General features: G+C 35.7%; 3 protein-coding genes, 1 long non-coding RNA gene and 1 other non-coding gene across 5 annotated transcripts; 3 read left to right on the top strand and 2 right to left on the bottom strand.

Annotated features, from left to right (window-relative positions):
* Positions 1 to 427: 427 nt before the first annotated feature.
* Positions 428 to 4,198, bottom strand: LOC18013395. The gene is made up of 3 exons (XR_002897662.1): positions 4,050 to 4,198; positions 1,927 to 3,819; positions 428 to 1,800 (listed from the first exon to the last, which is right to left on the bottom strand). It is a non-coding gene; the product is annotated as an uncharacterized LOC18013395 (long non-coding RNA).
* A 4,615-nt stretch (positions 4,199 to 8,813) lies between these two features.
* Positions 8,814 to 9,739, top strand: LOC18011955. The gene has a single exon (XM_006395948.2). It carries the CDS (start codon positions 8,935 to 8,937, stop codon positions 9,478 to 9,480), a length of 546 nt encoding a protein of 181 aa, XP_006396010.1. The 5' UTR covers positions 8,814 to 8,934; the 3' UTR covers positions 9,481 to 9,739.
* Positions 9,740 to 15,141: 5,402 nt separating this feature from the next.
* LOC112083491 lies at positions 15,142 to 15,781 on the top strand. The gene is made up of 3 exons (XM_024151520.1): positions 15,142 to 15,224; positions 15,315 to 15,441; positions 15,532 to 15,781. Exons 1-3 carry the CDS (start codon positions 15,142 to 15,144, stop codon positions 15,739 to 15,741), a joined length of 420 nt encoding a protein of 139 aa, XP_024007288.1. The 3' UTR covers positions 15,742 to 15,781.
* Positions 15,782 to 19,138: 3,357 nt separating this feature from the next.
* On the bottom strand, positions 19,139 to 19,245 carry LOC112083752. The gene has a single exon (XR_002897881.1). It is a non-coding gene; the product is annotated as a small nucleolar RNA R71 (small nucleolar RNA).
* Positions 19,246 to 19,574: 329 nt separating this feature from the next.
* On the top strand, positions 19,575 to 21,002 carry LOC112083490. Its single transcript, XM_024151519.1, has one exon. The coding sequence runs from the start codon at positions 19,575 to 19,577 to the stop codon at positions 21,000 to 21,002; it is 1,428 nt and encodes a 475-aa protein (XP_024007287.1).
* The last annotated feature ends 536 nt before the right edge of the window (positions 21,003 to 21,538 follow it).

The raw sequence follows: 21,538 nt of genomic DNA, 5'->3' as shown, positions 1-21,538 counted from the left end.
AAAGGTGGTAAAAATTTGTAAATAACCATCATTAAGTGAAAAAATGAACTTAAGGAGATCGGATATCCAAACAAGATCATGGAAAACTAAGTTTTTTAACAGCTAAGAAGTCTTAGTGACACTTACACCATATAAGCAAAGTTTGAACTTGTCATAGTATTATAATATATATTTTTCAATTTTAAAATAAAAACTTAAAATTTTCACACTAAAAAATTCAATGCTCATAATGTTGAAGAGTTATCACAATAAAACACACAAATATGTTATTTACTTTTTGAAATGGTATAAAATTAAAATAAATGTAAAACTATAATTAGAATCACACAATAATAACATATAAGAAGAAATTCATTGTAATATACAAATACTAATAAGAGAAATAACAATACACAGACATGTTAACACAATGAAAATATAAACATAAACCAACTATTAACTAAGAATAGAAAATTAATAAATAAATTATTTTCTAATAAAAAGCATATATATATATGTATTTTGTTGTCTTCATATCTATATATATATATATATATAAAATAACTCTGTGCAAAGCTCGGGGATCAACCTCTAGTATGTTGCACTAGAGAACTACTCATTAGACCATCTCCAATGGTTAGCGACCCTATTATGGGGTGCTCACCAATTTTTTAAATATTTTTTGTGTTACTTACACCCATATATACATTTTTAAAAAAACTTTTTAAGCTTCCAATGGGTAGTTCTGAAGTCAGGAGTTCTTAAAAAAAATTGTAAAAATTTTATAAATAGAAATTATTTAATTTATTGAAATTGTAAACATACATTATAGAAATGCATAAATAAAAAACAGAAGTACAAAACATAAACCGGAAAAGATTAGTTGGAATTTTGATTTGTACCAAATTTGTTCCATATATGTGGTCAACTAAATCTTCTTTCAATCGTTGATGCATACTTCTATCACGAACTCGAGTTCAAATGCCCATCAAATTTCTGATATTTGATGGGATATGTGTTTCATACGCTAAATCCACTTGCGAAGTTCTGTTTGCCTTTACTTGTGTGAGTTCATCAGGATTAAACTGCGTGTACGCAACCCGTTCGTCTTCAACTATCATGTTGTGAAGAATTATACATGCTCGCATAATCTTTCCTATTTTTGCTTTATCCCTGGATTTTTGACAATAACAAAACGAGCTTGAAATACTCCAAAAGCACGCTCGACATCTTTACGGACAGATTCTTGACATGTAGCAAATAATGCTGATTTTGGATCTTTTGGAAGTTGAATAGATTGGACAAATGTAGCCCATTTAGTGTAAATTCCATCAGTGAGATAGTACGCCAAATGATACTGATGTCCGTTAACAAAGTAATTCACTTTTGGAGCTTTAAGTTGTAATATATCATCAAAAACTGGTGAGCGTTCAAGAACATTGATATCATTTAAGATACCTGGAAGTCCAAAAAATGTGTGTCATATCCATAGTTCTTGTGAAGGTACAGCCTCTAAAACAATTGTTGGTTTTCTAGAACCACGTGTCTATTGCCCTTTCCAAGCTCTGGGACAATTCTTCCACTCCCAATGCATGCAATCGATGCTTCCTATCATCCCGGAAAATCCACATAACTCTCCAATATCAAGCAGTCGTTGAAGATCTTCTGGTCTCGGTCTTCTGAGGTATTCATCTCCGGACAAATATATTATTCTTTCCACAAAATTTACCAAGCATAAGATTGCAGTACTTTCACCTAGCCGGAGGTATTCATCAATTGCATCAACCACACAGCATTTGCTTGGCCCAAGTTTCCCATGATCTTCGGTGCATTGCATATCACAAAGTTCATAATCAAACCAATATGAAAACCAAAATAACCGACGAGCACTTAGGGAAAAACCAATATCACAAAGTTTATAATCAAACAAAGTTCATGATATCTTACCTTAACTTAATGGACGACCAAGAATCCCATAATGCCACAGACCATGTACATATCTGAAGTCAATATTCTCATAAATCATAAAAGACATAGATAAGCATAACTAATATCAAAACCAAAATAAACTCAAACACCATAACAATATATAACTGATATTCAAAAGATCAAAACCAATACTCAAACACCATAACATTAAAAACATTAACTGATTCGAAACATAAGACACCATACATGCATTTGCTACTCCTAAAACTTATCAAACGTAAACCGACTTAAATAAAGGAAGAACATACAAGGATTTGAAACATAAAAAAGAAGAATGCGGTTTAGGCATTTCACAACATTTCAGTTATTAGCTTGTTTTTTAAAGCTACTTCTACATCAGATAATGGATCTGTTCTAGCAAGAAGACTCTTCAACATCTTCTGCTTACTTAGCTTGTCTCTCAAGGCTAAATCTTGAATTCTTATCTCCCACATGGTTCCAAAATCCATATCCGACTTTTCTCCCTCCCCGGTAGTGACAGGCTTTTTCCCTTTTGCCTTCGAAGCCTTCACACCTGGAGGACGCGTCAAAGCTTCTTCTCCTCCGTGGCTACGCGCTGTTGAAGATGCTTCCTCTGTCTTTCTTCGCTTACTTGCCCCTCCATTTCCTTCTTTGGGAAGCCACTTTTGATCATGCCTTAGCTCTCTCCAAGCATGTTACAAAGTGAACTTCTTCTTTTGATCATTCAAGTAAATCTGATAAGCAAGCTTCATCACATCATTTTCGTTTTGACCACTTCTTTTTTGAGCTTATGCAGCCTCATAGCAGCCGACGAATTTACAGAGAGATTCATTGATCTTACACCACCTTTGCTTCCATTGACTTGGGAGTCTCTTTTCTATACCTGCTAGCATCAGACTTGAGGAGTAATACATGGATATCCTTTTCCAAAACGTGTCTGCTCTCTGCTCATTCCCAACAATGGGATCTTTACTTGTATTAAGCCAAGCGCTTATGAGGATTAGATCCTCTGCGGGACTCCATTTCTTTCTTGACCTCGGAGCTTCTTTGGGCATGCACTCACCTTAGCTTCCACCATCGCACCATTCAGTTCCGAACACAGTAGCCTCTGAATCACAAAGATCAATACTTGGTGAAACACTTTCATACGGATTGGGTTGAAGGGTATGTGTGTTTTGTTGACTGTTTAGGAGGTCCATGAAGCCAGAGTCAATATATGGATTCCTTGAATCCATATGTTTCGTCGATGGCTGTTTAGAGGAGAAAGAAAGAGATGAATAAATGAGAAGAAAAGAGATGAGTAAAGGAGAAGGAAAGAAATGAACAAAGGAGAATGAAAGAGATGAATAAAAGGAGAATGAAAGAGATGACTAAAGAGAAGGATAAAGATGAATAAAAGAGAGGTAAAGAGGGTAATAAATGGTTTTGGATGGTGTTAATGAAGGCTATAGGTTTCTGTTGTTAGATATTACAATCGATGAAGGCTTAATTGATTATGTTAGCTTTAAGTTAGAGCAAGAAGTTTCTCTTTGTGTTGTTAGGAGTCATGTCAAACAAAAGATTACACCTAAAACTAAACTACCAAACATTAAACTCATCGACGCAGCCACCATTTAGTAAGGAGTCACTTTCCTGCTCAAACCTAACTCTAATTCTATCTCAGAAAATTGATTAACTTTCCATCGCAAACCTAACTCTAACTCTAATTGAAAGCATTGATTCATCTTTCCACAGAAACCATCAATCCCACACATCATATGGATTCAAAGAAGAGGACACTTACCTTAGCTTAAGAATTTGTCCTGATGAGACATTCCAAATGAATACATCCCTCGAAATTTGTCCTCAAGAAGAGAATTTGTCTTCGTCGGAGAATTGTTTTACTTCTCGCTGCCGTTTAACCGCCACCGAATATCCACAAAGACAAGAGAATAATTAATTCGCCAAGAGAAGAAACCAACACCAAGTATCCACAAAGACAAGAGAAGAAACCCAAAAACCCTTGTCGAGAAACCATTGTTCATCAGTTGAAACCAATTTATTTTAGATGAATCAAAACCAAACTTCATCTAAGAAATTTTGATGAACACAAACAAAATTTGAAGAGGAAGGAAATTAACCTGGTTGATTCGATTCGATTTCCAGAGCTCCATCGCTTCGACTCGACATGCATAGGACCCAGGTTTTCCTCGATTCGATTTGCAGCAATTGCCTCCTTCGTTTTCTTCGCAGAAGGAGAGAAGTCTCAATTTCAGTCGGTTGACAAAGTTTTTGCGAGGAGAGAAATAAACTGTTGAGAAATAATTATAAAAAAATATAGACTCAACCAATCAGCTTGTGCCACATATACGTCTCTTAGGGCCTCTTAAGAGAACCGTTTCTTTAGCTTAATAAGATTATTGATTTATTTTTAATGTCAAATTAGCTTAAAAACCTGTTAAGACACTTCCATTAGAGGTGCTCTTACAACCAAAAGATGATGTTATATTCATTCCCAACCGTTCGGACGATTCTCGGTGAGTTCACTGAAATTTAGCAGATATGAAGTATCTAAAGTTCTGTATCCAGATCATACCTTATTTACCTCTATTCATTGAAATCTGGCAGATATAAATTTATGCAAATTCTATACTAAGATCATACATATTTGCTTTTGATAAGCTTGAAAAAAAATTAAACGTATCAAAGATCAAACTATCCATCTCACAGTTATTTAATTTACTAAGAATCTGAAACAGTTTTATTTTTAACGATTACAATACCGTTGAGTTGTAATATTTTGATAATTATTTTCAGTTAATACGTTATTCAGTATTTCTTAAAAAAGATACTTGTAAATTTGCCAAAATTATTACTATTAAACTTAAATTAAGTAAATGTCACTAAGTAGTTATGATAAACTATAATTGAAACCACATGGTAGTAACTGCTAGCTCTCACTAGTTAAAGAGTTGTTATTTCGGTCTAACTAAAAATTAATTTCGTTTAAGCGTTGAATTATCAAACTACTCCTATTAGGTGAATCAAAATAGTGTCAAAGATCAAACCTTTTTTAAAATTTGATGAGTAAGCTACTTAACGGTTACACTCCTGGGATGATTCATGTGGTAAAATTAAAAATCTGAATTATCTATATATATTCAGATATTTTATCTGTTAACCTATAAAATTCTGAGAGGAAAATATGGTTACTCTCCACACATTCATCAAAATTATTTCAAATTTTTATTTACGTTAATGGTTATATTGACAGTGTTATCAAAATTATTTCAATTTTTTATTTACGTTAATGGTTATATTGACAGTGTTTATGTATCTTGAATACTTTTTATGAGATTATATATTTGATTTGCTAGAAAAAAAATTTGTATATATTTATTAAAAATGAATAAAAACAAAAACAATATTACGTATCGATCCAAATAATGAAACTGTGATTAGAAAATGAAAAGGTAGAGTGAAAGTGTAGAGGGAGAAGGGGACAAAGACAGTACACATTAGTACATAATTCATTAAATATTTTTTTTTATAATTAATTCATTAAATTTTTACCATCAAATCTGGACTTTTCTCTGGAAAAGATAGAACTATAAGTTCTGAAACCTTTATTGTTAGCCTTCTTTTGATAATTTATAATATCTCAATGATAAATTATTTATTACTATGTTTTTTCGCAGGCTCAGTAAAAATGTAGGAATCAAAATGTTGGGTTTCTTTTTGACGCGAAGGGTAAATGCGATTCTTAGGCCTTCTGTTTACTAGTTTAAAAAAATTTGTCGGTAAGATTTATGATTTAAATCTCATATACTAGAGAATATTTTATGATGTGCATTTGTAAAGCAGAAGACTGTCAATGTGTCCAATGATAGGGTGTTACACGTCATTGTTGACATAGTAAATAATATACTACATATCTATACGGGTGATCCGTGCTTAGTGCAAAATTTTGTGTGTTATTTATTGATATAATTAAAATAAAACTTAAATATATAAAAAATGTTATTAAATATTATATTTTACAATTAAAATGAAACCAAATTTTAATATTTCTAGTGTTTAACGGTTTTATATCTAGTTGATGTAATTTTATATTTACAATAGTAAGAAGATAATTACATAAAATATTAGTCGCATATTAAACTTAAATTTGGTTTGTATAATATCTTAAGATACATGTTGGTTTATGACTTTCGACCAATATCACATATTTAATCATAGATAGTTGCATCAACTGTCAAATCGTTTTCACAAAAAACCATCAATGTAATTAGTCATTTAATCTTTGTCGAGTATTTAGATTATTTGATTGTCTTTGAAAATCCACTCATAATCTCTCTCTCATCAATGTGAACTTTGAAACCTCATACAATATTTTGGATTGGGTTAAACCTAACATTCACCATCTTTGCACGTTTTTTTTAAAGCAAATAACAAATATTATCTTTCTAATTTGAGATTGTATAATTTTTTAGAACACTTCACACGATCTCTGTTTGAAGATTAGCTTGAACATGTTAACATATTGAATACCAAAATTTTCTTCACGTAATATGCATTATGGTATACCAATTAAAACAATTAAAGTTGTCGTTCGAGCTTCTAAAAACTTCCATTAATATTCCTTACTTTTTAATATGCATTTAATTTAATAAATTTATATTTGAATTTTTAAATTTTAAATTTTTTTTGTTATATTAAAGTTTTTTGAACGACTTTAAAACGGATATGGATATTCGTAGATATTAACAAACTCAACTCAGATTTGAAAAATTATTAGACGATTTTTCGTGCGATGTGGGGATTTTGTATCAAATTTGGTTTTATTCATTGTTATATAGAACCATATTTAAAGCTATTATTTATAAAGAAATGTCTTTTCAAATTTTCTATTGAAATTAATAGATGATAGTTACCATTGAGAATAAATTTTTTTTGGATGACATTAGAGGATGGAATAAGAATAATTGAGTGCTGATACGACAAAAACTTAGAGAGGATATTCTCTTTTATATATACCTAGAATGCATCAATATAAGTAAAGCTATTATTTATAACAAAATATCTTTCCAAATTCTTTATTAAAATTAATATAAAGAATAAATATTTTTAAAATAACATTAGAGGATATTAAGTGCTGATGTGGCAACAATCTAGAGTGAGAATAAAATATTAGGTTTGTACCCGCACATACTCGCAAGGTTTTTTTGACATAATATTTTTATAAATATATGTATATTAAAATGTATATGTAATTAATTATAAGAATATGATAATTTGCTTGATTGTTTGGTATTAGTTTTAAAAAAAAACAAATTTTTTATTAATTTTTTTCTAAATATTTTTAATATTTTTAAAATTATTCTACCATTTTGGAAATCATAAACATGATATGAATAAAAAAACATAGATAAAGGCTATATTTTTTTTTTTGAATTGCTGGAAAATAAATAATTAAGATTTAGGCTCTGGTGAGCTTAGTAAATAACCTGTGGAATAATGGAATAGTGTTTTTAACCACGATTCATAGGTTTTTCGCAACTTCCTCAAACCGACTTAACATATTTTTAGAGCAAGTCCTAAGATCATAAAATCAAATTTCATTTATTTTTCCTTTTAGTGAGATTGAATTTTTCAAGCAGAATATTGAGACTACAAAATTATAAACAACGTCTTTAAAACCTAAATTTACATATTTTCTCAGATGAAAAAGTTGAAAAGACGAAGAAAATAAAAATATATAATTGAAAATGTAGATATTTCTTAAAAAAAAAAGACTGATGCAATTTCTTAGATGAAATTTACACTTAATAAATTAAAAATTAGAATAAATGTTATTAAATTTATTTTTAAAATGGACACTTGTTGGTCTTTGGAGTGGTGATGTGGCGAGCTGTGGAAGAGGATTCACATCTTTTCATATATATGATTATATAGAACTATTATAAAAATAAATTTTACTATTTTATATTTTTGTTGATTTAAGTCAGCCAAATTAATTATCAGTTAAATAAAAATGAAATAAACTGAAATGGATCGATCTTTTAGTAAGAAAAATTAAGAAATTATTACTGGGAAATAATTTTATTTAAAACTAGGTGAATACCTGCACATAACATACGAGTTTTTTTTTTAAACTATTTCAAATTTATATAACTTTGAATTTTCCTAAAAAAATATAACATCATTTGTTATGAGTTAGTATATTACTCTAAATCAATTAATTTAAAATGTAATATCATTAAAAATCAAGAGTTTATTAAAAAAATCTATCAATATTTTTAATTAATTATGACATAAAATCTTGTTTAATATTTATATAAATGTTATTTAAAAATAAATTAATAATTTTTTATTTATTTTTTAGTGGTTTAAAACTTAATATTAAAACTTATTAATTAATTTTATTTTAAAAATTATAACTTTAAATTAAAAAATATAACACATGTTATCCTCATTTTAACTTTCAAATATTGATGTGTCACTCATATGGAGAGAGTTAGCACTCTTTTATATATAAGATAACGAAATCAACTATGAATTAGACTTTTACTTTATTAAATTTTTTTATTTTCGACAAAAGTATAAATGTTTTCTTATAATTTTCATTCCTACCCACAAGCAAAATCTCAATTATTTAAAAGCAAATTTTACTTACGAAAATAAACTAGAGATGAAAGATACTTTACCAGTATAGAATGAGACCAACTTGTTGGAAGTGAATGTGAAACCCAAAATAATAATGTCTCCTCTACTAGTAAAGCCACTTTGACCAAAGCCTATCTTCTATCTCCTTATTTTAAATCATCAAAGCTTTATAACTCTCCAACTACCACAAACCAACCTCTTCTCTTTCTCCTTCTCTCTCTCCCTTTCTCCCTGCCTTTCTCTCTCCCTCTCTCTCTCTCTCTCACACACACACACGAGAGGCTAAGTCCATATGTGTAAAGTGATCTCAAAGAAACAAAATTAATCTCTATTGTCTCTTAGAAGATCAATTGGTTGGAGATGATGGAGACGAGACATAACAGTGTTCATTTTCAAAGACATACGTTCTTGCCAATGTTATGTTCGAGACCTTCAATCAAGAACGTAACCATTCCAGCTAAATCAAACCAAGAAGACCATCAAACTGATCCTTTGTCTCCAAAAATCAGCTGCATTGGTCAAGTGAAACGCAGCAACAAAATCGTCGGGTTTCCCACCACTACTTCCTCCTCCATCACTCCCGCCGCTCACCACCGTTACTTCAAGCTCAAACGCCTTTTCTCCGGAAAAAATCTCACTTTCGCCGCTCCAACCACATCTACCACTAAAAGCAGTCGAGAAAGAATCAAAAATGAGGAGTTTGATAATGAAATAATTGCTTTAATCGACGTTGCTGAATTGGACCCGCCTTTACCAGTAGTTAAGAAGAAGAACCACGGTGGCGACGGCGGAGATAAAGCGGCGGAGAATCTATGGAAGAGGAGATCTGGTGGTGGTGGTTATCAACTACGGAGTTTGCAGATTCAAACCAATGGGATTCATCATTTGAAGGTTACAACTTTTTAAGTTTTTGGATCAAAGCTATTTATTTGTTGGTTTTAATTTTAGTTAATTATATATATATATATATATATATAGTTTGTCCAAATACGAAATTCAGAGTCTCTTCTTCTTCTTCTTCTACTTTACGAGATGGTGAAATTTAATATGAATTTGGGGATGTCTTTCAATATCATGTAGTATCGTTTTTTCTCGCATATCTCATTTGTTCAAGAAGAAGTGCTATAATTTTCACGAAATGTTTATGGTCATCAATAAAAAGAAAGAGTTGTCTATACTTTTGATTCTTGACATGTCCAAATAATTAAGCTTAAGTGGTAGAGCTGGAAGAAAAGAAAATAATACTCCCTCCGGATTTATTTAGTTGTCGTTTTAAGGTTATGCACACAGATTAAGAAAATATTAATTGTATTAGTTTTTCAATATAAAAACATCATTAATTATCTATTTAAACACAATTCAACCAATAATAAAACAAATTGCATGATAAAAATAATCCTAAAAAATAAAATCCTAATAAATGTTGCATTAAAAATTGAAAACGACAACTAATTTAAAACAAACAAAATTCTCTAAAACGACAATTAATAAAAAAAGGAGGAAGTAATAATGAAGGATGAAAAAACAAGATGGAATTAAGGACGAATGATGTAGGCACAAGTTGTGTCCGCGATGGAGAATGATGGAGAGCCTGGCTGTACGGCACTTTCTAGAGGCTCCATAGAAATGATTGAAGGATAGATGCAATAATGACTCTTCAGCTGGCTGTACGACACTTTCTTAAGAATCAAAGAGATGGAAAATGGATTGAGAGACGCCACACAAATCTGTGAAAGGATCTATGATAAGTCTAAAGTTTTTCTAGCTTCAAGGATTTACACACAAGAAGTAAGAAGACTTACTTCTTTCGCAGAGTAGAAAAAAAACTCTCGTTTTATGTTATTAGCAAAAAATTATCTTTTACATGTTGATAAAAGACTTATATAGACGTCCAGCAGCTGGTGACTTTCTAGGGTCGAAAATAATACAAAGACAAAAGACCAAACTTGCAAACTAAAACAGACTCGCTGGGACTTTTAAAGAAAAGAAAAGAAAAGACTCTTGACCTTCTAACAGTCTTATTCCTGCAAAACAAACAAAGAAACACTTGTTATAAATTCAAATTCAAATACTTACCTCGTTTTATGACCGGTCTTCATTTGCCTTGTGAATGACAAACAAAATTGTATCCTTGTTTTCTTGCAAAACTGGTAAATACTTGAAGTCTTGGTTTTCTTTTGGTCTTCTTCTTGCATTTCTTTGACAAGCTCAGCTTCTTGGAGTCCTTCTCTCTCAATAAGTGTGAGGAGATTCTCCACAGACTTTTTGAATATCTCTCCAAGGTTCCTCATACCTGATCTTGTTCTTGGAGCTTGCCTTATTGTTGGTATGGTGATGGTTTCCTTCTCGGCTTCGAGTGAGCTGGTACTGATGTCCTCATCATCTCCTCCCTCTTGAAAAGGTTCTGTCCTCAGAACAGGTGCATCGGCGTGGAAAAGAGATAGATCAGTAATATTGAAAGTAGGAGAAATAGTTAACTCACCTGACAGCTCAAGTTTATAAGCATTATCGTTGATTTTCGAGCACTCGAAAGGGACCATATCCTTTAGGAGAGAGCTTAGATTTTCTTTGATTGGGATTCTTTCATGCCACCCAATCTCCTAGTTCAAATTTCATCTCCTTGTGGCGTTTATCAGCATTTTGCTTATTCTGTTCATTCTTTTTCAAGAAATCTTTCCAAAGCATAGAGTTCTTTATTATATGTAGGGTAATTGAATGAAGCTCCGCTTAGTTTCTCACTGAAATAGACTACCGCTTTTCCTGCATGAGAATAGCTCCAATACCTGTTCCATAAGCATCACATTCGATTTCAAAAGTCTTATCAAATTTAGGAAGTACTAATACTGGTTCATGAATAAGGTGGTCTTTGAGTTTATTGAATGCTTCCACTTGTGCTGGTCCCCATTTGAACTCCCCATTCTTCTTAATGACTGATGTGAGGGGTGCAGAAACAGTGATAAAATCCTTTACAAATCTCCTATAGTGATGTGGTGTGATATGGGGGTATTGTCCTATGCAAGTTTTATCCTAAATAAATTAACGAGGCTGCAAGTGCATGATAGTAAGAACTTTTAGGTTCAAACCCAATTACTCAAACTTCTCATATCATTGTAGTATTTGAGGTATCAATCCAAATGGAGATTTCTAGGCATTAGAACTGTGATGAATCAGTTCTTAATCCAAGTCTGATGAAAAAGGTTGGTAACATAGTGATCTAAGACATAAAACAAATAAGAACAAGCAATAACTAAGAACAAAGAAAACAAAAAAACTAAACAAGACTCAAATTCAAAATAAAGATAAAGCTAAACCTCTAGATGTGATCATTGATCAGGGTGCTTTAAATGTTAATTCATGATGCTAAGAAAACAATGCAACACTTGCAATTCTTTAGTCTAGAATTCTGTTATATTCATATCTTTGCATGTTTATGATGCATTTTTGGTCAAAGAATAGAGTCTCATGCATGCATTTTAGATAGATTCTTTATGTTTTATCTTTGTTTTATAGTTTTGGGACTTTGCATTAGGTCCAAGGGAGTCTTGCATGTTTGGAGTGTGAAAGAAGATGAAGAAATGGTGAAATTGGCATTTTAGAGTATATCAGCCAAACCATGTACCGCGGGAAGCTTTTTCTCGGCCAAAAACCGTACCGCGGGTTACATCTCTCGGCCAAAACACAAACCGCGGTACATGATCCTTGGCCAAAATTTCCCAAGTGCCTATACGCTTCAAAGATCACCTTACCGGAAAGCCTTTCCGTCCGATTCAGCCTCTGGTGACTTCAGAAAAACTCAAGAGGATTGAATCAAAGTTTCAGAACACTTCGAATCAATTGATTTGGAGCAGTGAGCTGATAGATATAGCCAACAGAAGATGAACCCATCTCGCATCCATTCTGGACCGATCTGATACGCTTCAGAAATCACCTGAGACGAAGATTTTCCCAGCTGATTCAGTCTCTGGTGTCTTCATAAAGATTTTTGATCATTGAGTCAAGATTCCAGATAATTTGGGATCACATTATTTGGAGCAGTGATCTGGAAGTTACAAGTGGGAGAAGAACATGTCTCGAAGCCATTTCCGGATCATTCCGATGTGCCTCAAAGAACAGCCGTCCGGAAGCATTGCTCTCCCTGGATGCACTCGAGCTCTTTATCAAAGTTCTAGGAAAGTGAGTTGAATTCTTTCTGGAGTTGGTGGATAGTCGTTTGGATCACTGGTTCGGAAGTTACACCGGTTCAAGCACTCACATGTCTCCCCGAATCCTGATGTAACTATGGAGTTGATGGTGTACAAGTGACAAATATGCCTCGACAATAGTGCCTCAACACAATCTGATATATTCATAATTTACATGTTTAGGATTGCATTTTTAGTCCCAGTTTAGAGTCTCATTCTTACATTTTAGATAGATTCATCATGTTTTACACTTGTTTTAGAGTTTTAGGGCTTTGCATTAGGTCCAAGTGAGTCTTGCATGTTTTAGAGAGTTTTCAGATGATTTGGAACCAGTTTGGACCTGAAAAGATGAAGCCAGGAGAAGAAATGGTGAATGAAGCTTTAAAAATAGTGAAAACAGCCTTTTGGAAGTTATCGGCGATGGTCTGTACCGCGGGAAGTTTCTCTTGGCGATTTTCATGTACTGCAGGTTGACTCTCTCGGCTCCAAACCTTACCGTGTATTGAAGTCTCGGCTAAAATTCCTCTGTATCAGTACACTCCAAAGATTGCGTTAACAGAAGCCTTTCCGGTCCGATTTAGTTGTTAGGTGATTCGGCAAAGTTGGAGCGGATCATGTCACGGTTCCAGAACAGGTGGAATCATTGGATTTAAAGCAGGAAGCAGAGAGTTAAGCTCACCGGAAGACACACCTGTCTCGCAACAGTTTCAAGACCGATCCGATGAGTCACAAAGATTGCGTGTGACGATACCTTTCTACTCCGATTCAGTTGCCGAGGCGTTCACCAAGATTCGAGGCCTTTGAGTGATAGTTCCATAACATCTGAGACCATCCGGATTGGAGCTATGTGCTGAAAGATAACGTCTTCGGAGTAAACACTGGTCCAAGAGCTTCTTTTTGATTGTTTCAATGAACTGCAGAGATGAGCCGTCCGGGGAACCTTCCACTCCCCAAGCACCAAAGTTTTCTTCACCAAAGTTTGGGATATTTGAGTCCTCTTTCCATAACATTTGAGATAATCTGATTTGGAGCTATGAGAAAGGAGATAACGTTTTCGGAGTGGACATATGTCTAGAAGCCTCTTTCTGATCGTGTCAATGCTTTGCAAAGATGAACCGTTCGAGAGACCTTCTATTCCCAAGATGCCAATGTGTTCTTCATAAAAGGTCGAGATTGATGAGTCATCTTTCTTGTGGACGTGGTTTGGTGTAAGTTGGAGTTGTGAGCTGAGAGTTTTGAGAAGCAGAAGACGTGCATGTCAGTCAGGCGTTCAAGATTGAAATGATGCTAAGTGTTGAGAATGTCACGGGAACAATGCCAAAAACTTAAATCAAACCGTGGCATGATATCAGTTTTCTCGGAAATTTTCACGGTCTACTCTGGGCGTGGCAGAGCGTATTATGGGTTGGCACGACTTCATTGCCACGATCATATACTTAGGCGCGGCAACTTCCGAAGGTTCAAAGAAAGCTACTCAATACTTGACATGGTCTCATTGCCACGATCTACACTTAGCCGTGACAAGACATTACTTTGCTCAGGATTTGACACGCTATCTTGCCACGGTCTACACTTAGGCGTGGCAAAGAACTTGTTTGGAAGACACGGCCACGAGACACGGTGCAAATGGAGCCATGGCAAGCATTGTTCTTGAGCATCACGACCTTTATCCTTTGACACGGTGAACATGCCACAGTCTAGTCAGGAGAGATTCAGGCGTTGCAAAGGCTCCCTTTACCCATCAAAACCAGGTCAGGACCCGGTTTGTTCCGAGCTGACCCGGTTCGGCCCAAGAAGCTATATAAGCTTTCTAAACCTAATTTGTTCACAACTTTTTATCTTATCTCTTTTCTAGTTTCCTTTTCGGTGAAACTTTATGCTTAAGAGATACTTCTTCTTTTAAATCTATTGAAGAGTATTTCTTTGCATCTAATCATTTCTTGATTTCATTCAAAGCTTCTAATCATGATTAACATCACATCTTGCAAAGGATCACGTGTGTTAGTTATGATTAGTGAGTAAAACCCATTTAAGGTCTTAGATATGTAGATTAGGGTGCTAAGATGTTAGATTAGTGAGCTTAGGGGTTAGATCCTGCATCATTCATTCTCTACAAACTGATCTCTAAGCTAGATCCTTACACATCATTTGTGGTCTAGATCTTAGGCACTTTCATGCACCAAAAGTGTTTGATGAAATGCCTGAACCAAGTTTGTTAGAGGTTTAAGAGTCTTTCATCATGGGAATGATAGTTTGATCACTTACAATGACATATTAAACTGTTGCTTAATGCTTGTTAATTCATGTTTCACAAATGATGATTTGGTTAGGAACTCTTTTAGCATTGAAGTTAATACCTTCATGAGAGGATTAATTTGCCCAATTTATGGTTGAGGACTTACTAGCCCTACCGGGACGGGGGGCTTTACGACGTCTGGTCCCCGGAAAAGCGGAACCAGGCTCTTATTGGTAAGTAAAATTTTTGTTTATATTATAATTTTTAAATTAATGCATTAATATACTTAATTATTAATGTAATTTGTTTTTTTTGTTTCATAGGTTTAACTTGGATAATTGTGTCGGCCGGAGCGTTTCCGAAACAATTAAGAGCCATTTTGTCGAGCCGCACTACAACTGGAGCAAGGTGTCGCAAGAGACGTTCGACACCTGGTACAAATGCTTCGCGGTAATGTTTTTAAATATTTTTTTAATCCTTTAAAATTATTTTAAATTTAATCTTAGTTTTATATTGTTTAATTTTTGTTTTATTTTGCAGCAACGGTGGAACTGGGACATTGGGATCAACGAGACGGTCCGGGAAGCATTCCGTCTAAAGGCGCATAAACTCCTTGTCAACACCGTTTCCGATTGGAAGCGGAAGTGGGAGACCGACGGCGACGACGCAAAGCCGAGCCCGATGCCCACTTCCTGCTGGAACGGGTTGAAGGCATTGGCTGGACCTGCATGCCCAAACCACTGCTGCTAAGTGTTCAGCCGTCCGAAACCGGGTCGGTCCTGACGGTCAAAAGTTAGTGACCCCGCACACTTCTGACCAAATATCATTTGCGGGAAGACATCTAATGATAGTAAGTAATCTTAATTATTTAATTATTTCTATTTTTCAATTATTTTTATTTACGTAAGATATTTTTAAATATATTTTTACTAATGTTTAATTGAATACTATTATTTGGTAGGCCGAGGAGAACAGAGGAGAACTTCTTCCAATGACGAAGCTCTTCAAGACCACTTACCGGAAGAAGGACGGGACCTTTGTAGATGCTCGGTCAGAGGAGATCTACAATGCCGCTATTCAGCGGATCGCCGAGCGGGAAACCCAGGTCACACCTGACGGTACTATCCAAGTACCGTTGACCGTTGCTGAGCAAGACCAGATCTTCGAGGAGGTATGATCGATTTCAAATTTTTAAAAATTTATTATATTTAGTACTTAATTATCTGTACGTATATATATGATCCAATCAACGTTTTTATTTTCATTTGTAGGTCGCTCCGAAGAAGAAGGGCCGCACCTTAGGGATGGGCTCTATTAGAGACTGTCCCGCCGCCTCGGCTTCCGGATTCCGCACACAGGAGGATCCGAGTCATCTTCGCCAGGAGTTTGCTACGGCCAATGCTGAGATCACCACTCTCAGGCATGAGCAAGTGGCCCAGAAGCAGGAGCTCACCGAGATGCACAGCCTCTTCGACATCATTGCGGAAGCGGTTCCGCAGTTGGCCACCGCAATCCGAGAGAGGCAACGGCGAGCACGAGGGATCTTTGAGGCCGGTGGTACTTCCGGTGAGCAGACGCAGGGTCAGACTTCGGCTCGGGAAACGACGGTCCAGCAGCGACGGACGGCCAAGACGGAGTGCCTCCTCGAGACGTCGATCTCAACCTCGACGATTACGAAATCACATTGTAGATTAGGTTTTTTTTTGTAAAAAACAATTTGTATTTAATTTTTTTTATAATAAATTATTTTCGAATTTAAATTTCAATTTAAAATGTTTTTTTTCTATTTTCAATTAATTGATTATTTTAAAAATTCATTAATTAAATTTAAATAATTAATTTATAAATCGACGTAAATTTGTCGTAACTTTACGTCGAACTACCGTCAAAAATGTTACGACGAATTTACGTCGAATATGTTTACGTCGAATCTACGTCGATTATTTACGACGAATTAACATCGATAATTAAAAATTTAATTTCCCTTAATTGAAATAGGTCGTCTCCTAATCGTTGTTAAATCGATGTAATTTTACATCAATTTTACGTCGTTGTTATGATGGACGTATTTTGTTGGAAAATTTACGTCGACTTTACGACGAATAGTTTCCGACGATATTACGACGATTTTACGACGAATTCTATTTTACGACGATTGTTTTACGAAGATATTTCATTCGTCGCTAATTCGACGTAAATGCCCTTTTACGTCGATTTTACGTCGATATCTGCCGACGTAAAACACGATCTTTCTTGTAGTGAAATGAATTGCTTGATCATCTGATTCATTATCTCTCTAGTTTAATATCAAATCACCCTAATCAACTATCATGTGATATATCATGGTTTTTATGGTTTTTGACCATGGTATAAGTCTTATTTATAGAGTCTTTCTAGTGTTTTTCGAGTCTTTTGGAGTCTTTTCATGTTTTAGGTACGTTTGGAGCTTAACTGAAGATTTTGGAGCACTTTGGAGCTAAACAAGGATCAAATTCGTGAAGGATGCTCGACACCGATCGCAGAAATAAGGAAAACGCGATTTTGTCTCCTATTTGAAGAAGGAGTTGGGCCCAAAAGTCTCTAATATTTACAAGGAAGCCCAACACGTGATTTTTAGTATTTATTAGGGTTTTTAGCCACCAGTATCGATACCTTAGATTTTCTTAGGGAGAGCTTTTACTTTTTGTTCATTATTACATTGAGAACTTTTGGGGAGACAAGTCTGAGACTCTGTTCGGGAGAGAGAAGATTTTGAACCCCTGTTTATTAATCTATTTACTGATTTCTGCAATCTATTCATTCATGTTTATTATTTCAATATTCATGTCTGAGTAGTTAGCTTGTTAAGTTCAGGGTTCTCATAAAGGATTTCATTGGATGTTGGATTGATTGATTAGTTAGGGTTCATAATCTATTTAGTTCTTCACCATAGGTTGTTCTCAAAGCTAATTCTGGACTGGCCACCTATAACTTAGTTCTTAGGTTAATTTATTGACACAGAAGTGTAATTGAATAACTGGAAGGAATCTAGGGTGAGTAAAGTAGCTATTCGCAAAGGAATTTGGTTTAGATACTTTGTGAACATATCGAACTTGAGCATTAAAGCTGGTTTAAATCTGTAGGGTTTACAAAAGAATTTGGAATTCTAGGATTTAGACTTAGATAATTCTAGCAACGGAAGTTGGTTAATTATATTTTCGTGATTTGAGTTCAAGAACCGTGCTTAACCCTGAACCCTGATTTATCGATTTATCTGCATTCTCTGAATTCCTGAGAAATCCCTGCGCCTAACTCTTTCTCATTGATTTTACAACTGTTTGATTTCATAGCTGCTGTTATTTTCATCGTTTTCACTTAGCGTTATTCAAGCCTATATAGTTTATTGTGCGAATCTCTCGTCTCTGTGGTTCGACCTCTATAATACTACAACTGCACATCTGTGCTATTGCAGAGTAGCTCTAGGGATTAAACTTTGAGCAGATCAAGTTTTGGCGCCGTTGCCGAGGACTTGATTTTCGCCACTAGACTTTAGTTCTTGAGTTTCGACTAGGTTTTCTTAGTGTCGAGCGACACCAGCACTGGTGTCGCGAGACACCCGTCGTTTTTTTTAATTTTATTTTTACTTTGTTACTTACATTGTTCTTGCTCTTTGTCTTAGAAACTAACAGAGATGGAGAACGCATTGGCATTGGTTCGTGATGATGCTGGAGTCTGGAGAGACCAAGATGGTCATGTGTGTAATGAGAGAGGCCAGCGATTTGATGGAGAGGGTAACATCATCAGGACGCTGGGTGACTACAACAGACCTGAGCAATTCTATGCAAATCGGTCTGCGATTCGCGCTCCTGCGTTTCAGAGGAACGACTTTGAGCTCAAACCTGTGTACTACACTCTTGTGGGTCAGCATCCTTTTTATGGTCACTCTCATGAGCACCCTATGGATCACATCGAGAGGTTTATGGACTTGGTCACCAGCATCAAATACAATGGAGTGTTCAATGATTTCCTCTTCTGCAAGCTGTTTCCTTATTCTCTTGCTGGAGAAGCAGCTAATTGGCTGAAGCAGTTGGAGGTAGGATCACTTACTACTTGGGAGGAGACCAGAAACGCCTTTCTGCACAATTTCTATGATGATGCCAGGTCTGAGGAACTGAGACTCAAAATCTCAACGTTTTCTCAAGGACCAACTGAAGCATTCAAGGCTGCTTGGGTGAGATTCAAGTCATATCAGAGAGATTGTCCACATCATGGTTTCAGTGATGTTCAGCTGTTGGGTATTTTCTTTAGAGGTGTTGATTGGAGGTATCAGATGGCTCTTGATGCTGCAAGCAATGGGAACTTCAACACCAGATACTCTGAAGACGCTGTTGCGCTTATTGAAAACTTGGGCATCTAGCAATAGTACAAAGAATGCAGACGGACTATCAGCGAAAGAAAAGCAGGCTGGGAACAATGGATGGCTGAGTGATGGCTAAGTTGGACTGGCTAAGTTGGGACTCTGTGCATAGCCTTTTTGTGGGGTAAGAAATCTGTCAGATTCGAACCAGATGAAGCACTTGAGGAAAAGGATGTTAACTTCATCAATGGAGCTGGATTTCAGGGTCAGAGATTTTGGTACTCAGCAAGGAAACATGAATTACAGTGTAAATAATCAGAGGAGTACCTTCACAGGTAATCAGAACTCTTCTGGTTACAACTCCAGACCTGATCAGTACTGGACATCCTACTCCAACAACAGTTTCTCAAGGAACTATGATGCTCCTCCTCCTCAAACTTCTGATAATGAGGTGAAGTTTATGCTGGAACAGATCCTAGAAGGACAACAGAAGATGACTGTGGACTTTAATGGGAAGATTGATGCTCTGTACCTGGATCTGAATGGAAAAATTGACGTTCTGAACACTCATGTCAAGAAGCTTGATACTCAGGTTGCTCAGACTGCAGAGTCTGTAAAAAGGCAAGAGGGAATTCTTCCTGGGAAGACTGACACCAACCCAAGCCATTACTGCAGTGCCATCACGTTAAGGAGTGGTAAAAACTTGACTCTTGTGCTTAAAGAGGGTGTTTCTGAGGTTAAAATCGTGGATTTGGACGAATCTGAAGAAAATTTCGAAACTGCAGAGCCAGTGTCGAGCGATACCACCACTAGTGTTGCGCGACACCAGTCGCAGAGCAAAGCTGAAGTTGTTCAGAATCCAAAACCAACAGAAGAAAGAGTCTACAAACCTAAGGTTCCTTACCCAAGGAACCCTAGGAAGTCTAAGCAAGAGTTAGATGATGCCAGATGCAAGGCTTTGATGGAGAAGCTTGTGATTGAGATTCCTTTGGTTGATACTGTGAAGATTTCTCCTACTCTCAGACACTATGTGAAGAGGATGGTGACTAATAATCTGAGTCATGAGGAAGGAGTGATGATGATTTCTGAACAGGTCAGTGCTGTGATTCAGAATAAGATGCCAGAGAAGCTCTCGGACCCAGAAAGTTTTGTTTTGGACTGCTCTATTTTCTCAGAGAGGTTCAAGAAATCGCTGTGTGATCTTGGTTCTAGTGTCAACCTCATGCCATACTCTGTAGCTGTTAGCCTTGGGATGACTGACTTCAAGCCAACTAAGATCTCTTTGATCCTAGCAGATCGATCTACAAGAATCCTAAAAGGTGTCTTGGATGATGTTCCGATTAAAGGTGGTGATTGCATAATTCCTACAGATTTCGTGGTTCTGGAATATGGAGAGGAACCCAAAGATCCTCTTATCCTGGGAAGATCATTTTTAGCTACAGCTGGAGCGGTGATTGATGTCAAGCATGGTAACCTTGATCTCTACCTGGGAGATACAATCATGAACTTCAAGATGGAGAACCTGAAAGATCCAACCATAGATGGTCAAACATTCCAAGTCAGTGCAATACCGGAAGTGATAGATGGAGATCGGAAGGTGCTTGATGCTGAGAAGGTGATAGATCAACCTGAGTCGACTAAGACGTCTACAGAACCAGTAGCTGCTATTGAGTAGAAAGCTCAAAACATCATGCTCCATTCATCTCCACCAAAGCAAAGGTACGCACCTCTTGAGCCTAATCCTAATTCTTGTGATATCATCAAAACTGATTTGAAAGATGCAGACTCTGTCTCACGACGCAAGCTACAAGATTATCGTAGAGCACTTGGTTTTTCGATTGATGATATTGCAGGGAATAGCTTTAAAGCCGTCCAAACACAGATTTCACCCTGGTGCTATTCCTGCATTCCTTGGACGACCTCATGCGCACAACGCTTACACACCACCATGGATGAGACGATTTTCACAAAGGCATTCTTTGCCACTGTCTGATCCACCAGATGCATAGTCTATCCATAGTCAAGCTAATGACTTAAAACAAGTGCTTGGTGGAAGGCAATCCACTGGTAAGTCTGTACATAAGTCTCTTTGTTTCCTTTGATTTTCGTTTTTTGTTTTCGTGTTTTAGGTGAAGCAGAGACTGGTGTCGAGCGACACCATCATCGGTGTCGGTGTCGCCTGTCACTTGCTTCTGTAAAAAAAAAAACCTT

The sequence above is a fragment of the Eutrema salsugineum genome, unplaced genomic scaffold, assembly GCF_000478725.1.
Source record: "Eutrema salsugineum unplaced genomic scaffold, Eutsalg1_0 scaffold_6, whole genome shotgun sequence".
NCBI lineage: Eukaryota > Viridiplantae > Streptophyta > Magnoliopsida > Brassicales > Brassicaceae > Eutrema > Eutrema salsugineum.
This window is presented reverse-complemented; position numbering and strand designations above follow the sequence as displayed.